The sequence below is a fragment of the Lottia gigantea genome (assembly GCF_000327385.1).
Source record: "Lottia gigantea unplaced genomic scaffold LOTGIsca_88, whole genome shotgun sequence".
Classification (NCBI taxonomy): domain Eukaryota; kingdom Metazoa; phylum Mollusca; class Gastropoda; family Lottiidae; genus Lottia; species Lottia gigantea.
The window spans coordinates 148,301-165,404 of NW_008710892.1; the positions used below are offsets into that span (position 1 = coordinate 148,301).

Here is a 17,104-nt window from a genome sequence, read left to right on the forward strand (position 1 = left end):
TCTCAATACACCCTACACCCTGTCTCAATACACCCTACACCCTGTCTCAATACACCCTGTCTCAATACACCCTGTCTCAATACACCCTGTCTCAATACACCCCACACCCTGTCTCAATACACCCTGTCTCAATACACCCTACACCCTGTCTCAATACACCCTGTCTCAATACACCCTGTCTCAATACACCCTACACCCTGTCTCAATACACCCCACACCCTGTCTCAATACACCCTGTCTCAATACACCCTACACCCTGTCTCAATACACCCTGTCTCAATACACCCTACACCCTGTCTCAATACACCCTGTCTCAATACACCCTGTCTCAATACACCCTACACCCTGTCTCAATACACCCTGTCTCAATACACCCCACACCCTGTCTCAATACACCCTGTCTCAATACACCCTGTCTCAATACACCCTACACCCTGTCTCAATACACCCTGTCTCAATACACCCTGTCTCAATACACCCTACACCCTGTCTCAATACACCCTGTCTCAATACACCCTAATGCTAGACATTTCTATTGATATATTAACAGTGAATATATTTCATTATTCTAGTAAATATACATGAAGTTTTTTGTATGATTTTGAATTTGGCTTTTTTTTATTCTTTCAGCATCAAGCCATGAAGCGTCACAGTGAAGCGTGGGGAGATAGTTTACGATATCGTAGACCCGATTTAGATCGTATGCCTGGAATACGACGAATAACTCTCAATGATAATCCGTTAATTGGTGATCAGGGAGCCATGTCGTTAGCGGATGCTCTGAAAGATGATTTATGGCTGAAAGGTAATTAATTAAAACCTCGTTAGTGATAAATTGCCTTTCATGTTTAATTAACGTCTCTGAATCGTAGATTTTCAGACTGATTTCAGTCAATAGAATCTTTCTTCATCATTATTTTACATCTTTTAAAGGAATCAAAAATGAAATGAACTTTAATGTCATATTTTTAAGATCCATTTTTGGGTTTTTCATGAGAGGACTGGCTATACCATGCAGTGTACAACGAGGGAAATTTTTCAGGACAATATCATTAGACTAATCCATTTAATTTCCAACATTCAACAAAAATTAGAACACAGGACCACGGTTTATTGTCCAATCAGAACAAACCCCAGACCCCTTTTATATTGAGAAACTAAATGTATTCAATAAATATCTTTTCAGCATTAGACCTACAGTCATGTGGTATATCTACTACTGGGGCTAGAGCGTTATTAGACGTCCTAGAATATAATACTACCATAGTTATTTTAGATGTCAGAAAAAACTCTCTGATAGGTACGTAGAAAGGTCAAAAAAGTCAATAGGTTGATTTGACAAACTTTTAAGAGGGCTGTTATTAGATCCTAAATGAGGTTTATTAAAAATAAAAGCTAATATAAAAAACGAGACGTAAGTTTGGTATAATTTTGATTAGACTGGTTTCCTCTTGAGACTACTCAGTCATTACGGAATTCAAATCAGAACATGTTTCAGAAATCAACATTCGTGGACAGACATAAAATAACGCCTAGCTGAATCACAAGTTACGTTATAATCACTTGAATCTTTTATTTCAATCAATAATAACTCAATCAATACAGAGTTATTGCCCTTGATGAGTTTTATCAATAATTTAGTGTGGTACAATGACAGAATCTAAATGCGAAACCATCGTGAATATTTTATAAGACTGGATATAAAAAGCTACTCTACAAAATAACGTTAGATTAATATGTGAAATAGAAACCTTATAAATATTAAAGAAGCACCAGAAATATATAGCATGAATTTGTTACTTTGAAAGACTAACTGAAAGACTAACTGAAAGACTAACTGTAAGACTAACTGAAAGACTAACTGAAAGACTAACTGAAAGACTAACTGAAAGACTAACTGTAAGACTAACTGTAAGACTAACTGAAAGACTAACTGAAAGACTAACTGTAAGACTAACTGAAAGACTAACTGTAAGACTAACTGAAAGACTAACTGTAAGACTAACTGAAAGACTAACTGAAAGACTAACTGAAAGACTAACTGTAAGACTAACTGTAAGACTAACTGTAAGACTAACTGAAAGACTAACTGAAAGACTAACTGAAAGGGATTTAGAAGATATTTTCTAGCCTTTTTTTGTACATGTATCAGGCACACATAACCATTGTGATAATGTGTTTTGTATTTCCCTTATCTCTAGATCTCATTCTCAGGTGAATTCTAGTTTTTAGGCTTGGCGGAAACAAGAATTGGAGGGCAAACACAAGTACATTTTCTTTTGCAATAACAATTCGTGCAATTTCCAAAATATTTGACTAGATTATGACAATGCTTTTTCAAAAACAATACAGCTAGCAGATATCATAAAGGTACAATAAGGGTTTCCGAGACAGATTTCAATGGGACTCCCCAACCTTTATAAGAGTATGGAGTATTTTAGTTACTTCTACTGCTATGTGGAGAAATTTTTATCAAGGTCATTTATGACTCCTAACTCATTCTATTTTTCTATTGTTACTGTTATTATAGAAATGTTTAACTATACAAAACACTTAGTCAAGAACCACAGATGTCTAACTGAAAATTAGAATGGTGGTTTAACTGAGAGTCGTCAATCAGTGTTCCTGATACACATTAAAAGTTAAGTAACCTCTGTACAATCTCTTTAAAGTGTAAATTGTAGAAACTGATCAAGGGTTTGTGTTATGTTTCAGATCGTGATATACTCCATGCTATAATGGAACAACTGATGTTGAATAGTAAAGGTATAGATACTGAAGTATGTACACTTTATCATACAACCTTCTCTCTTAATTTATAGCCATCAATCCATCCATGCGTCTGTCTTTCTTGACCTATATCTAATATCCACTCATATGTCTACTTACATTCTGTGTGTCTCTATATATCTATACAATAGATCATACATGCTTTACAATCAACTAATTTCAATGTACATGTGTCTGAGAAGTGTCTAATCATATCTGTCTGAAGAGTTCAAACACGAACAAAACTAGTCACTGATAATCAGGGATAACTGGTCGCATAGCCAATGTTTATCTCTTATTAAAAAGTTTCAGTTTATGCTGTCCTAGCTTATTCATCCTACCTCTATCATTACCCCAGCTATTAGCAGTTTTATATTATTATATTATTATTATATTTTACAGTATAAATGGCTAGAGAAAGATGTTTCACCAGACGTCAAACGGAAACCACGGAAACGAGCCACCAGACTTCTTAACAGTAGTTTTGATAGAAAATTAACACAAAAGGTAATTCAAGGAATTTTTAAAAATTTCATTATTTCAAAAATGTGGGATAAATCTTAATTGAAGTTTGTAAAACATCAGTCTAGAAATTTTAATATTTGACCTCGTTTTCAAAAAGAGTCATTATTTCAAAAATATCCACCAAAACTTCTGATTGCAGTTTAACTTCATCTTGTATCACTGTTCATCTAAACCATTGTCTAAATTCTCAACAACTTGAATCTATTTTAGACGCCAGTTTCTTCCAAGAAAATCACGATATCTGCTGAGTCAGTGAATAAAGCTAGAAGTCGTAAAGTTTTAAAAAGTCCTGGGTTGCCATGGAGAACAGCAGAGAGAGCCAATAGATTTAGGTATGTTTTTCGTAGATTTCAAGGTTCAACATTAAACCCTAACGCAGATTATTTGTACCATGATATAGCAGATTGTGAGTTAATGGGAAAAACTTCTGTGAATGAAGGCAGAGTTGTCTCCCATCTTTATGAAATACTGAACTGCGTTTTGTCATGTCTGTTATAACTTTTTGATTTGACATGACTTGTTCAGTAGAAGGCTTTAATATCATACTAATGACTAACTAATTATCACATAATTAATAAACTTATCTATTGCTCTGTGACCCAGGCCAGTGCTTTCATTGAAACTCATCTCAATACATCCTAAAACTACAAAATGTAGTTCCTCAAATCCTTTCATCAACTAAATGTAAAGATATTTTAAAGCAGAAGAAACCTCAGTTGAACGTGTCAAGAAAGGCATTGATGAATGCTCATAAGTTTTAATAAAAGTCGTATATTGTTATTTTAGGGGATTTGGTACAGATTCTACCCAGAGTTTTGAGTTAAGTGAATGTTTATCTCCGAATATGACGGAACTTCCTAGCGAATCAGAAATCATCATCAACAAAGAGAACATAACTCATTATAGAAGTTTTAATGATCATGATATTACCATTAATATTAATAATCCTAAAGAAGTCAAGGTAAGCTTTAACCTTTAAACCATCTAGGTTGGCTAAATATTAGTTTTACCCGACCCTTTATATCCACTACAATGGCCAGGTTGGCTTCTTAATATGGAGAGGTTACCATAGTCAAATTGTCTATTCATGTAACCATGACATTATCCAAGACTGTGTGTGCCCTAAACGGCAGACTTCATGTCAAAGATCTTGAGCAGCTAAAAAATATTAAATAATTATGTCATTACTAAATTCTCCTCATTGACCAATGTACAATACTCATTTAGGCTGATTTGGTACATTTTGAGAAGTTTCTTGTGCATCATTAATTCTATATCATATTCAAAGGATTACAGGATTAAAGGATTAAAGTCTTTGAATGGCATGTAATATATATAGTTTGCCCAACACTTCTTCTCATTATGTGCCTGAGGATGACAGGGGAAACACGTCGAAACGTTGCATAAAACTTTAACCAGTGATTGTTGTTCCATAAAGCTGTGTTTATATATCGATTAATGGATTGATCAAGTCAGTCAATGTACACTTTATGGTGTGGCAGATCTTCATCATCTCAATAAGGTGTAGAACATTGATTTAATTGAATGTGTAATTCCAGGTTGAAATAGAACAGCTACGTAGAAGTTTACGAGAAGAGAAAATAGCACGAGCCACTTCTGATCAAGCACTATTACAGGTCAGTTCAAGGGAGATAACACTGTAATTTCTATAAAATGATTCGAAGGTTGTAGCGCTCGTTAAAGACCAATATACTCCTGTGAAATATAACACCATCAGTTAACTATAATTAGACATCCACTATACACTGTGAAGGCAGGCTCAAGTCCAAGTCCTATGGCTTGAAGCTTAATGTAATTGTTAAAGAGTTGTCACATGTTGCAGTTTCCCTCATTGCACAAAGTGACTTAAATTACATTTGCAATTTGTTATTTGAAATATACCAGTTCAGTTGGCTATTGAGAAAAAGAAATTACGGAGAAATTGAAAAAGAGGTGGAAAATTTCTCTCATTGCACACTGAGACTCTTTAACCATGTTATTATGAATATTTCAGTTGGCTCTAGAGAATAAGAAATTAGAAGGAGATATTCAGTTATTAAAACAACAAGTTTCACTCGGATCAGGAGATGATATTTTACTACAGAGTGTGGAAGCTTCGTTTAAACAATTCCATCAGTTTCTAGATATGCTGACTGAGGCTGGGTAAGTCAGAAAATTTTGCATTTATACTCAGAGATGCAAATTCTTTGATACCATATAAAATCAGGATATGAAATTCTATTTAATTTGCAATCTAAAATATAAATGATTCAATTAAAACTTTTCTTGGTTTTATTTCAGACTTGGTAATCTAATCACAATGGCAGGACTGGATAACCATCAATTACCATTCATGCAGATGTCGTTTTCAATGCCCTCCGTTTTCCCACCCAATTCATCCATTTTGCAAAAGTCCCAGTTCAACCAAACGGACGACAGTTTTCTAAACAAGGACAAATCTATTTTTAATCATATTGCGTCGAAACCTGATGGAGATTCTCTTCACAATAATTCTGTAGCAGACGACAAGAGACCTGCCGCCAAAACACAACTTTTTATCAACTCTCCTGACATAGAGGACAGTTATTCAGGATCTCCAAGGCGATTGGACAGTGGTGCTGATGATTTTTAAGAGCCATTTGATAAATTTTGGTGCCGATGTCCGATTAAAACAGTTGAGATGATGACATCATAGTAAGAAGCATTTAACTGTTGTCCTCAGTTTTCCGTCTGAATTTTATTGTTGGTTCTAAATAGTGGTGACGAAATTTAATTACACGAAATGTTCAGACAGTGGGCGAATAGACAAAATAAGGTGTCCTTTGGTCGTGTATGGTGTTGGATTATGGAAACAGTAGAAAGTAAATGAAACAATACAAACCATGCTTTGGGACACAATTTGATTTTAGCTGTATGGATACTCGAGAATCGAGAATCGAACACTGAACTTGGTCTGTTTGCATGTGAAAAGTATTGTAATATGTTTAACTGTGATATTTTAAATAATGTTTTTATATTTTCATGTAGCTTGTGTAGTGTGTATATTTTTATTTTTGTCATTTGTCATATAAAAATATAAATAAGATTGAAAATTTCAAAAAATTACAGTGGCTTTGAATTATAAAAAAACTTCTAGTTGTTCAGATAGAACACAACTGCAGACTGTAGGGAAGTTTTGTATTTTCATGTTGGAATTTGAAAAAGAATGGACAAATCTGCCTTGCAATTTTTTTTTTCAAATTTCATTGGCCTAAGATGTGAAGAAATATGGAAGGGTGTTTGTGCCAAAAGTTGGTACTATGTAATAATAGGTAAATAGGTTGATCAGATGGAGACTGACAAGGATATATACCTATAAATGATCAGAAATTTATAAGTGGGGGTTGGCCAAACCCAGTTCATCTTAATTTCTGGAGAAAAGTCACAGATATAGATCTCTGGTAAAATTGTGAAAAAAGACAAGAGGTTATCAAAAGTGTATTAAAGGACACAATTTTCTTGTTAAAAATACTTTATTCATCTTAAATTGACATCAGACTTATTCAAATCATTATAATATCAATATGGAATTATAAAAAAACACCATCATATGTTCACGACATTAAAATGACCACAGAAGCAGTGGCCAAGATCGTTATTATGGTCATCAGGAGAAAACAGAATCGGTCTATCACTATGGAAACTCTTTCCCAGTCGGATTTAATTTTATCATCTTTATTATTCACCAGCGAGTCTTTGATGTAAGATAAATTGCGAAACTGATCTCTCAAAATTTCTACAATATTATCATTCTTACAGGCTGATGCTGCCACTGGCTTCGAATTCTGATTCGCAGAATTCTTCACTTTTTCAACTTCCTTGTCAGAAATTTTTGATATTTTTGGCACTTTGATGTTTTTTGGATTTAGAGTAATTTCTGCCATTTCCAGATCGCCAATGGAAGAAAGCGTTTCCTGCTTGCTGACAGAATGTTGAGATGTGGACACCGCCTCCTCTTCATTTTCTTCTTCAACATCAAAGAAAACAATTTTGGCCAGACCGTTGAAGACGATGCATCTGATCACCTTTGGAACCGGATATCCTAATTCTCCTCGGTGGTGCAAATTAATCACAAAGACCGCCATGATCAACGAGAACATTGTTATCAGCAACGCACACGCAAAGAATAGGCCCATATATGGTAAATTGCTCGATGGCGGAAGCTGGTCCGAGACGACCTGGGCATAAACAGCAAGAGCAAGCAGAACTGTGATTTCAAGTCCAACTTTTTCTCCCGCTTCTACCGGAAGAAGAAATCCAATCAGTGCCAAGCAAACGATCATAAAACAGGGTACTATGATGTTGACCACGAATGAAAGGTATCGTCTGCTGATGGTCAAATAAAAAGTTACATCCGGGAAAGGCGCCTCACAACAAGAGTAAAATAGTTCATGATGGACAGCTTCGACACTGACAAGTTCCCATTCTGTGTTCTTCTTAAACGAACTGGTGTCCGCACTCGCACTGACATTTTTTACATCAACGTGAAATCCGTCGTACGACCATGATCCGAACTTTAATGGACACGTTTGGGTGTCAAACGGGAAATATGTGGAGTCGATGGTACACAAGCTGTGAAGAACTGTGGGGAAATTATAATGAATGGATCCGTCAGATTTAATTTTGGGTCTGAAGTCCGTCAATCCGGGCAGCAAACCCTGGTCTCCGTCTTGGTTGTTGTCGTAAAGAGTCACATCCGGCACCCATATTTTGTCGTATGGAACAACTAACTCGTTTATTCCGTCGTAGTCACTTGCGTTCCAGACCAAATGGCAATCCGTCCACGACATTCTTACCCACACATTGATGTCAATGATTTGGGTGGGTTCGTCAACGTCGATCAGGGATCGGATTGCGATTCCCAACCCAACTTCGACCCCTTTATCCTGACCAGAACAATACGGAACAATCCCTTGGTAATAGTTGGTGAATAAATCCGATAGTAATTGAGATTGGTTCGCAGAGTCAACCACATGTCCTAACCCGAGCAAAACCAAACACCAACCAAAATACAGCTCCATTGATGTTGGTCTTGGTCCTTATTTCCTAGAAGATAACACTGTAAATTGATGAAACGTTGCACTCCGGAAATATGACTCCCCAATACACTTAATGAACTAACAAATAAACTTTGTACAATTATTTTGTAGGCTATCTATCTTTGATGATGAAAGTGTAAATCGTTGAAACGTTGTGCACGCTTATCTGTAAACTACAATTCCTTAACGTGTATTCCCTCTGTGCTTTCCTTTTTTCTAAACTTTCATTTAAACCACCAAAAGTCAGACAGTATTACCGCTGTTTTTCTGTCCAATGATTTGCCGTTTGCTTTTTCAAACGTCAAAAAGGAATTGTCGAGGAGGCCTAAGATTATCCAAGTTTCAGATTTTCTGTAGAGAACTCTTTGGACACTCAAAGGTCATCAAGGCACAAGATCCTACAGTTCTCTCTGAAGTACCAGTATTTCCAAACTGTCTCAATTCTCTCCTATTATAGCACATTCAATCAGGCAGCTCCAAAGTCTTGAAATTCGCCACAAAAGCCCTTTCCACCAGGCAGGAGGTCAATGAAATAAAGCTTATCCAAATGCCAAATTCTCTTACATATTATCACATTCAGAAGTCCAAAATCAAGGTCTCTACCACTGAGTGGTAGTTAATGATATGAAATGGTCGTTCAGCGTTCGTTAAGATTATATAATTAGTAATCTTGACAATAGTTCGCCTAATGAGGCTGTTCTCAGAATAGAGGCAATGTTAAACTGTGAAGGTTGCTAAGTTTTGGTTGAATGACTTGGGGCGGATCTTATCCGAGAGTCATATTCTGGTCTCTTCAATATGTTTTCGGGCGTAGCCTCGGGCAAGAGATAAGGTATTTTGAGTTTCCAAGATTTTAAAGATGTAATATGTTAACAGTACAATGATTTTAGCTCAATCTCTCTCAATTTAATTCAAGACTAAGACGTGTGGTATAGGTCACCACAACATACCCCACCCCTCCCCAGGGCTCCGACCACAGTGTTACTATCCGATCACAGACCTTTCACGCCTGATTAGCTCGTTACATCCTGTCATTATCCAGGACACAATACAAATTACTTATGTAGATTAAATGATAGGCCAACAGCAGAGTATAGCTCTGGGGTTTGATCACACTGGCGTTTCTACGGGGGTTTCTATGGCCCCACAAAGAATTAGCCCTCACCCCATACCTATAGTTACAAATTATTATTTTTAAGTTCTTAAATGCCTGACCCCCTTGACAATGTCCCCTACTTGGCCCCTCTACACAACGATTCATAGGAACACCACTACTTGGTATTGTTCCACTACTGACGTAATTTTGTTAGTGACATATATTGACAAGAGGTGTTCTTGGCCAGACAAATCATCCTCAACATTTCTGGAACACTCAATATTCCACTGCATCTTGTTTGTCAGATAACTCCACATTTTCTGCAGAGTGCACATAAGTCGGATAAATACATATACTTGATGCAAGACCTGTAGATTGACTTTAATGATTGACGTTGTCAACAAGACAGGACATGCTCATCTTTTTCTGGAACAAACAATGTGCTAGTGCTGACTTTGTTAAATTAACATTTTCCTTAGAGATATTTCAGAACTAGAGTGTTCTTGATTGGCTTTAATAATAGGTGTCATGCAAAGCAGAAATGCAACTCGGCATCTCTTTCAGAGAGCACACATAGCTCAAAACAAGGCTAGTTTTGCACAACCTCAATTATTACAAGATCATTCTACCTTGATGAGATTTTTAATGACGTTTCTCTTGGGAGGTAGTTATATTTCAGGATTAAATTGATGTGGTCTGAATATGTAAAGGGACACAACTCTACAACCTAACGGAAAATGGCGGTTGCACTCTGAGTTTATGACAGTGGTCTTATGACGATAAACGAGCTCTTTTAAAGATTGTAAGACAAATTTACTTCAATATTTTATTACATTGAAACTTTTCGGCCATTGTGCAGTCGTTTTTGGCATTGCCATCGCTGCTTAATGAGCCAAAGTGGATAATGATACATATAGCTCAGCTTAAGTTTCTTATATCGTACAATGCCGTGTATTTTGCGCACCTATGTATAATACGCACCCGTCTCTTTGAAGATCTTAATTCATGATAAATTTTTAAGTCACATATTTTTTTTTAAGGTGGTGGGGAGATATTCTGTGAAGTTTGTCACTCTGATCTCTGATGATTTCTGAATGGGAAAATTGTGTTGCTATTCTAATCCCAAAAAATGAAAAATTTGGGTTGAAGATTGAAGAGTTCACTGTTGTCTGATTCTGTAAGTAATTATATTGGAGTTTTTTCATTTGACTGCTAAAGGCTTTTGTTCACATCTTCAAGATTGAATAAGATAAGATAAGACACAATCCTTAATTATGCAAGGGAGAAAACTCCAATATAAAAGAAAACTTATTGAAATAGAATGAAGTACCATTTGGTCTACATAATTATCTCGTAAACTTCACTTTTGTTTTCAGGAAATCGTCGTAATTTAATGGAAGATGGCTTCACAGGTTTTGCAAAAAGTGCTCATTCCAAATTGGTGCTTCAAAAGTGCTAGTAGAAAATTCAAGCAATTTCAAACCATTTCTAATTTGATGAAATGTGACCCCAAATATTTGAGTTGTTGGAATAGAAAAAGACATTCAGGTCGAGTTAAAAATGAAAATAATATATTACCAACTTTTTTAAATGTTGAGAAAGATTTCGGAAGGACGGCCATCATTGATTTTGAAAAAAGTTTGAAATATGAGGATCTATTCAGAGAAAGTGAGATTGTGGCTCGGAAAATTCAAAATCTGTGTGGTTGTAAATCATTCGATGAAAATGAACGTGTTTTATTTCAAAGTGTAAATGATCGTAGATACACCGTTATTACGTGGGCAATATGGATGCTAGGTGGCGTATGTGTCCCCATCAGTAAATCATGCTCCAATTCCGATCTGGAATATTTTGTTCAAGATGTAGAGCCATCGATCGTGATAAGTTTTAAAGATCAGCCATTCCCAAAAAATGTTTTACAATCCTTTCCAGATATCATTAAGGTAGGTTACTATGCAATTGGCAGTTTTTCTTTCAAGATTCTAAATGAAATGAATGGAGTTTTATGTTGTTTTCTTGGTGCCCCTTTTTTCAATGTTTTGATGCTGTGTCTGTTTGTACCCCCATATCTTTCAGAAATAGAGTAAAAATTGTCAATACTTAAATAGAATCCCATGAATTAATTTCATGAAGTTTCTTGGATACCACCTGAGCTCAGGGACTGTTTGTTGCCACACGTAATGTAATTACTTATTACATATCAATGCAAATTTATTTTTCAGTTTTTTTTTTAACAAACAATATTTTTGGTTAGGAGCCTGGGCTCTATCTATATATTCCTTTATTATTGTGTTTTAGATATTTGAATCTTCTCTCCTTCCATTTCAGTTAGATTATGATACAGCAGTAGAAGTTGATATTAAAGAAGGAAATTTTATAAACCACAGTAAAACTGATGTTAAATACCAAAATAAACCAGCCATGATTGTTTATACTTCTGGTACTACAGACAGACCAAAGGTAAAGAGGTTTTAGATGCTGCAAACAAATTTTTGTGATCTAGAATCCCCATATTCACAGCTAGGTTTTAACATTGGAGTCAGTTTTCAACAATTGAGGCATATGAGAAAAATAAGGAATGCAAAAATTCAGTAAGTTTGATTTGTGCAAGTATTATTCTAAGAATAAAGATGTATACAAGATTTCAAAGAAGTTGTAAACTGAACAAGAAAATGAAAATGTGATTGATGATTGGAAAGATTCCCTGATTGAACATTGAATGGTGAAATCCTCTTTTCATTTCCAGGGAGTGGTATTAACCCATGGTAATCTATGTAGTCAGATGTCTGGTATGATCCAGTCTTGGGGCTGGACTAATCAAGACAGAATATTACACACTCTGCCTCTACATCATGTACATGGTATCGTCAATGTTTTAATGACCTCGCTACAAGTTGGAGCCTTGTGTTACATGTTACCACAGTTCGATGCTAAACAGGTAGATGGGTAGGGGTTAACTTTCAAATTTTCACTGACAAAGAATTTTTTCTCAAATAAGTAATCCAAGTTAACGATCTGAAGACGAAAACAAAATATTAATAGCAGCTAATGAACTTTTCACATGAGGAAGTATACCAATCATAAGTGAGTAAGTATTTCATAGTGAAAAGTGGTGTCTAGAAGAGTAAGCATGCCCTGCCTGGCGCCACACCCGTCATAGGTGTAGAAACACTACAAAAAGGAAAGTTCAGGAATATGTGAAGAATCTACACAAAATTTTCATCTTGATGAATGAGGTATAGTCAACTTAATACTGGTGATAGAGCCTCATTTCAACTATCAAAAACACTTTCAGAATCAAAATTTGATGTGTAGTTTCCCTTTAATTCTTTTATGAATAAAATATTGTTAATTTAAATATATTTTAGGTATGGAGGTGTCTGACAGAACCCCTTCCCCAGTTAGGAGGTGAACATATCAATGTATTTATGGGGGTACCAACGATGTATGCTAAATTAATACAGTATTATAATAAACATATCACAGACACTCAGACAAGAGATCATATTAAACATGTCTGTCAGTCTAAAATCAGGTAAGCAGCAAGTATGATTAGTCCACAGAGACACCTCATCCTTTGAGAGAATTGACATTTCATTGGTTATTTTAAGTAAAAATCATGACATGGAACAAGATAAGAAAACGTGAGGACAAGATTATAAGGGAATTTCTAAACAAAACATAAAACAAAAGGGACTCCAGTGACAGTTCGAAAAAAGAGTAGGCTTATGTCTACTCCTTGCCCACTGTATGGCATTGTCTGTCTTAATTAGCCAATTCAGGTGCACATAGGATAGGTCATAAGTTGGACATAAAACTCCATTCATTTCATTTCTTTACTTTGCTATCCAGATTAATGGTGAGTGGTTCGGCAGCGCTGCCAGAGCCTGTGATGACACGATGGGAAGAAATTACAGGACACAGACTACTAGAAAGATATGGTATGACAGAAATAGGAATGGCGTTATCTAATCCTCTACATGGACCTAGAATACCAGGTGAGTCACATAATACAGGGAGGGCAAAAGGGGCAGGAGGGCATCACCCATATCCGTCTACCATCAAATTCTCTACTAAAAGAAAATCACAATTCCATTAGTCAAAATAACATGGAGAAATCACAATCAACAAGTCTTGTACATGGTTACACAGTCATTTTAAACTGATAGAATAATTTCCACGACAATTTTTTTAAAAATTCAAGGCTCCGTGGGTCTGCCCTTTCCCAACGTAGAAGTGTGTATAGTTAAAAAGCAAGAAGAAAGGTCAGAGAAAGGTTATGAGGTCATAGTTCAAGGTGATTCTAGTCACACAACTGTCACTCCAGGTAAGATTAGATTTAAAGTTCTCTCCCTTTACCAAGTGGAAAAGAGAAATGATATATGAATGCAGTGAAGAGAAGGCTAATGTCCTCATAAAAGTTTACAGCACACTGCATTGCGTTGTTGGTCTACATTAACCCAAACAAGTACAAGCTTATATATGAATATTTTTTATGTCCTAAAGACCAAAATCAATGCCTGAACAATTAACTGTTACATTCCAACATATACTTACAAATCAACCAGTAAAACTCTTAGATTGATTCTGTTCCAGAGTGTGATAATATGATAGGAGAGTTGTATGTTAGAGGACCCAATGTTTTCAGTGAATACTGGAATAAACCACATGCTACCCACAAGTCTTTTACCACAGACGGCTATTTCAAAACAGGTTTGTCTCATTGACGTTTCTAGCTGGTCCTGTGATTCCCCCCTTGACAATTCTGTTTCCCCCTGCTCTTCCCTTCTATCTGTCCCCGTGTGCTACAGGCTGTGCACCATAAAGATCCCTCGACAGTTGGAAATCGAAAAAGAGCTGGCTAATGCTGCTGTCCTGGCAAAATTTCCCTCATTGTACCCTGCATGGCGTTGCACGTCTTCATTAGCCCAAATGGTGTTTTTTATTTCATTTTCCCTTCTATATAATAATTCATAGAAATGCAACTGATTTGTCTCCCTTTACATATAAGATTTGAATGACATTAATAAGCCGAGAGCACATGTAAAAAAAAAAAACACAAAAGAATGTATCATTTAATATTCATTCTAACATATCAAAGTACATGACATTTCAACACAATTTACATGTATGTTGTCATCAGATGAAATAAAGAACAGTAGTAAATAAGAAAAGGTGTAGCAGTATAAGGACAAAACCATGTCTTATTTTATTTTATTTTTTAAATTTACCTGTGCAAAGTTTGTTAAGGTTATTTATCTGTTGTTATATTCAGGTGATTCTGTCGTGTTTGGAGACGAAGTTTATAAAATCGTTGGTCGAACATCAGTAGACATCATTAAGAGTGGTGGATATAAAATCGGGGCACTGGAAATTGAGCGTCACATTCTATCACATCCAAATATTACAGATTGTGCCGTGGTGGGCGTGCCAGATGAAATTTGGGGTCAGAAAGTTGCCACAGTTTTAGTTGTAGCAGATCAGGGAAAAATGTCTGTTGATGAAATAAAAGATTTTTGCAAGGACAAAATGTCCCCTTATCAGATCCCTAAAGTTGTATTATGTGTGGAGGTCATGCCTAGAAATGCTATGGGAAAGGTCAACAAGAAAGAACTTGTTAAAGATTTGTTTTCATAGTATTAAAAGTGAAGAAGTTTAGTGAACTCCTATAAAGGCACTGGTCAAGTCAAGATATCTAAAGCCTTATTTTAGAAATCGTAACTTGGTAAAAAATAATTTTTTTTTCAAAATCTGAATTGCGGATTGAGAATCGAGCACTCAATTCTTCAATGATAAAATTTATGTTAACTTAACCCAGCATGCTAGCTGTGTTTAATTTAATCAAATTGGATCGTCAAGAAAAAATCAATCAATAAATCTGATATTATAAGATTAATTTTTTGATAATCGCGCTGTCATAACTTGAGGTAATCCTGATTGAATCTGATTGATCAATCTTATTACTGAAAGAGAATTAACCAATGAGATTACCAGAAATAATTTAGCTAAGATTATCAGATTATAAGTATAAGTGTATATTATAATATATTATATTGTTATATATGATTATTGTTAGTCGTTTGTTACGCCATTTAGTCAGGCCACGATTTTTTATAATGGTTTTGGGGAAAAAGTAAAATACGCTATATTTTAGCTGATTTTTGTGTTAATTTTTTTAAAAGACAAAATCAAAGTATGATATGATATATTTAAGTTTTTGTGGAATTGCAGGAACTACAAACGTCTGATTGAAAATTGGAATGGTGCTAATTGATGCTGTTAGTGTCTCTGATACACATAACAAAATTTAGAAAATCTCTTTACAATCTCTTTAACTAACAAATTAGCTTATGATTTCTTCAACATAGGTATTACATAATTCATGCAAGTTAGCAGGCGTCACAGATTTTTCAAAATTGCATAAAATCTTAAGATTTCAGGAAGTGTCACCCAGAGAGCAATAAATGTCCATCAAAACAAATTTCTTACATTTATTTATATCTAGTTAGCTTGTCTCAGACTTTTTTCTGTCTATTACGATGAGGCTGTGAACTTGAACATGACAATAGGAATTTAAATGGAGTCACTAATTCTTTACCTGATGTCCTGGAAAATTTCCCTCATTGCACACTGCATGGTTTACGGAAAAGTAGGCAAACAAACTTCATTTTCATTTCATTAGACCAATTAGACAAAGAAAAGTAAGATGTAAAACTCCATTTCATTTCATAAGCCCAAACAAGCAGAAAAGTGTGTCCTTCACCTTAAATACTGTTATTTAAAAAGGTCAAGTTTTATGCTTAATAACTGATGGTAATATCTATTTATTCGCACCAGAGGATATTGCACTTTACGTTCAGTATTATTCCTAACTGATGTGAAAAGGAACGAATTGAAAGGGCTTGAAAACATATTGGAAATTTGACCACTTTGAGACAAGTTAATGAATTTTTTAATATACTAAGAATATAAGAACAGCGTGGATTCTAGACATTCTATGGCCATTTATTTTATTTACGTTCTGTCTTTTAGATTTTGGTGCATAAAGATCTTAGCATTTTTAAAGGACCTGAGTTTCTTCAAGTATTACAAAAACTCTAAGACATAGACTCATGAATGTCAATCAATGTCAGAAATATTTATTCTTAGTTAGCTCTCTTCTGTCATTTCATATGGTTAAAGTTATAGCCTAGTTTGAGGAAGAATTATAATGTTACTTCGTCAGCTGTTAAGGTACATATTTGGACGACAATACAGATAGCTGAATTTGAGCTTTATCAACTGGGAGCTCAATCGGCTGGTAAAGCAAATATTTAGATGACTTTATAGATAGTTGAAATTGAGCTCTATCAGCTGGTAAAGTAAATATTTAGAAGACTATACAGATAGTTGAAATTGAGCTCTATCAGCCGGTAAAGTAAATATTTAGATGACTATACAGATAGTTGAAATTAAGCTCTATCAGCTGGTAAAGTTAATACTTAAATGACTATACAGACAGCTGAAATTGAGATCTATCAGCTGGTAAAGTAAATATTTAGATGACTATACAGATAGTTGAAATTGAGCTCTATCAGCTGGTAAAGTAAATATTTAGATGACTATAGAGATAGTTGAAATTGAGCTCTATCAGCTG

At 35.2% G+C, this 17,104-nt stretch overlaps 3 protein-coding genes across 3 annotated transcripts in view; 2 read left to right on the forward strand and 1 right to left on the reverse strand.

Annotated features, from left to right (window-relative positions):
- Nucleotides 1-1,308, forward strand: part of LOTGIDRAFT_134022 (hypothetical protein) — a gene marked incomplete at both ends in the record, with an annotated part of 33,490 nt that extends 32,182 nt beyond the window's left edge. Inside the window, 2 exons of the mRNA XM_009067964.1 lie at nucleotides 631-805; nucleotides 1,187-1,308. Of these exons, the coding sequence (XP_009066212.1) occupies nucleotides 631-805; nucleotides 1,187-1,308 (297 nt within the window). The remainder of the gene's footprint in view (nucleotides 1-630; nucleotides 806-1,186) is intronic.
- Nucleotides 1,309-7,226: 5,918 nt separating this feature from the next.
- On the reverse strand, nucleotides 7,227-8,282 carry LOTGIDRAFT_64373 (hypothetical protein; the record flags this gene model as incomplete). The annotated part of the gene is made up of 1 exon (XM_009067956.1): nucleotides 7,227-8,282. A coding segment is annotated over one exon (1,056 nt), but the record flags the coding sequence as incomplete, so codon positions are not given.
- A 2,682-nt stretch (nucleotides 8,283-10,964) lies between these two features.
- LOTGIDRAFT_179813 (hypothetical protein) lies at nucleotides 10,965-15,105 on the forward strand (the record flags this gene model as incomplete). Its single annotated transcript, XM_009067965.1, has 8 exons — nucleotides 10,965-11,345; nucleotides 11,767-11,928; nucleotides 12,215-12,406; nucleotides 12,837-13,003; nucleotides 13,321-13,466; nucleotides 13,673-13,795; nucleotides 14,065-14,181; nucleotides 14,744-15,105. The coding sequence occupies 8 exons, from the start codon at nucleotides 10,965-10,967 to the stop codon at nucleotides 15,103-15,105; spliced, it is 1,650 nt and encodes a 549-aa protein (XP_009066213.1).
- Nucleotides 15,106-17,104: the final 1,999 nt, after the last annotated feature.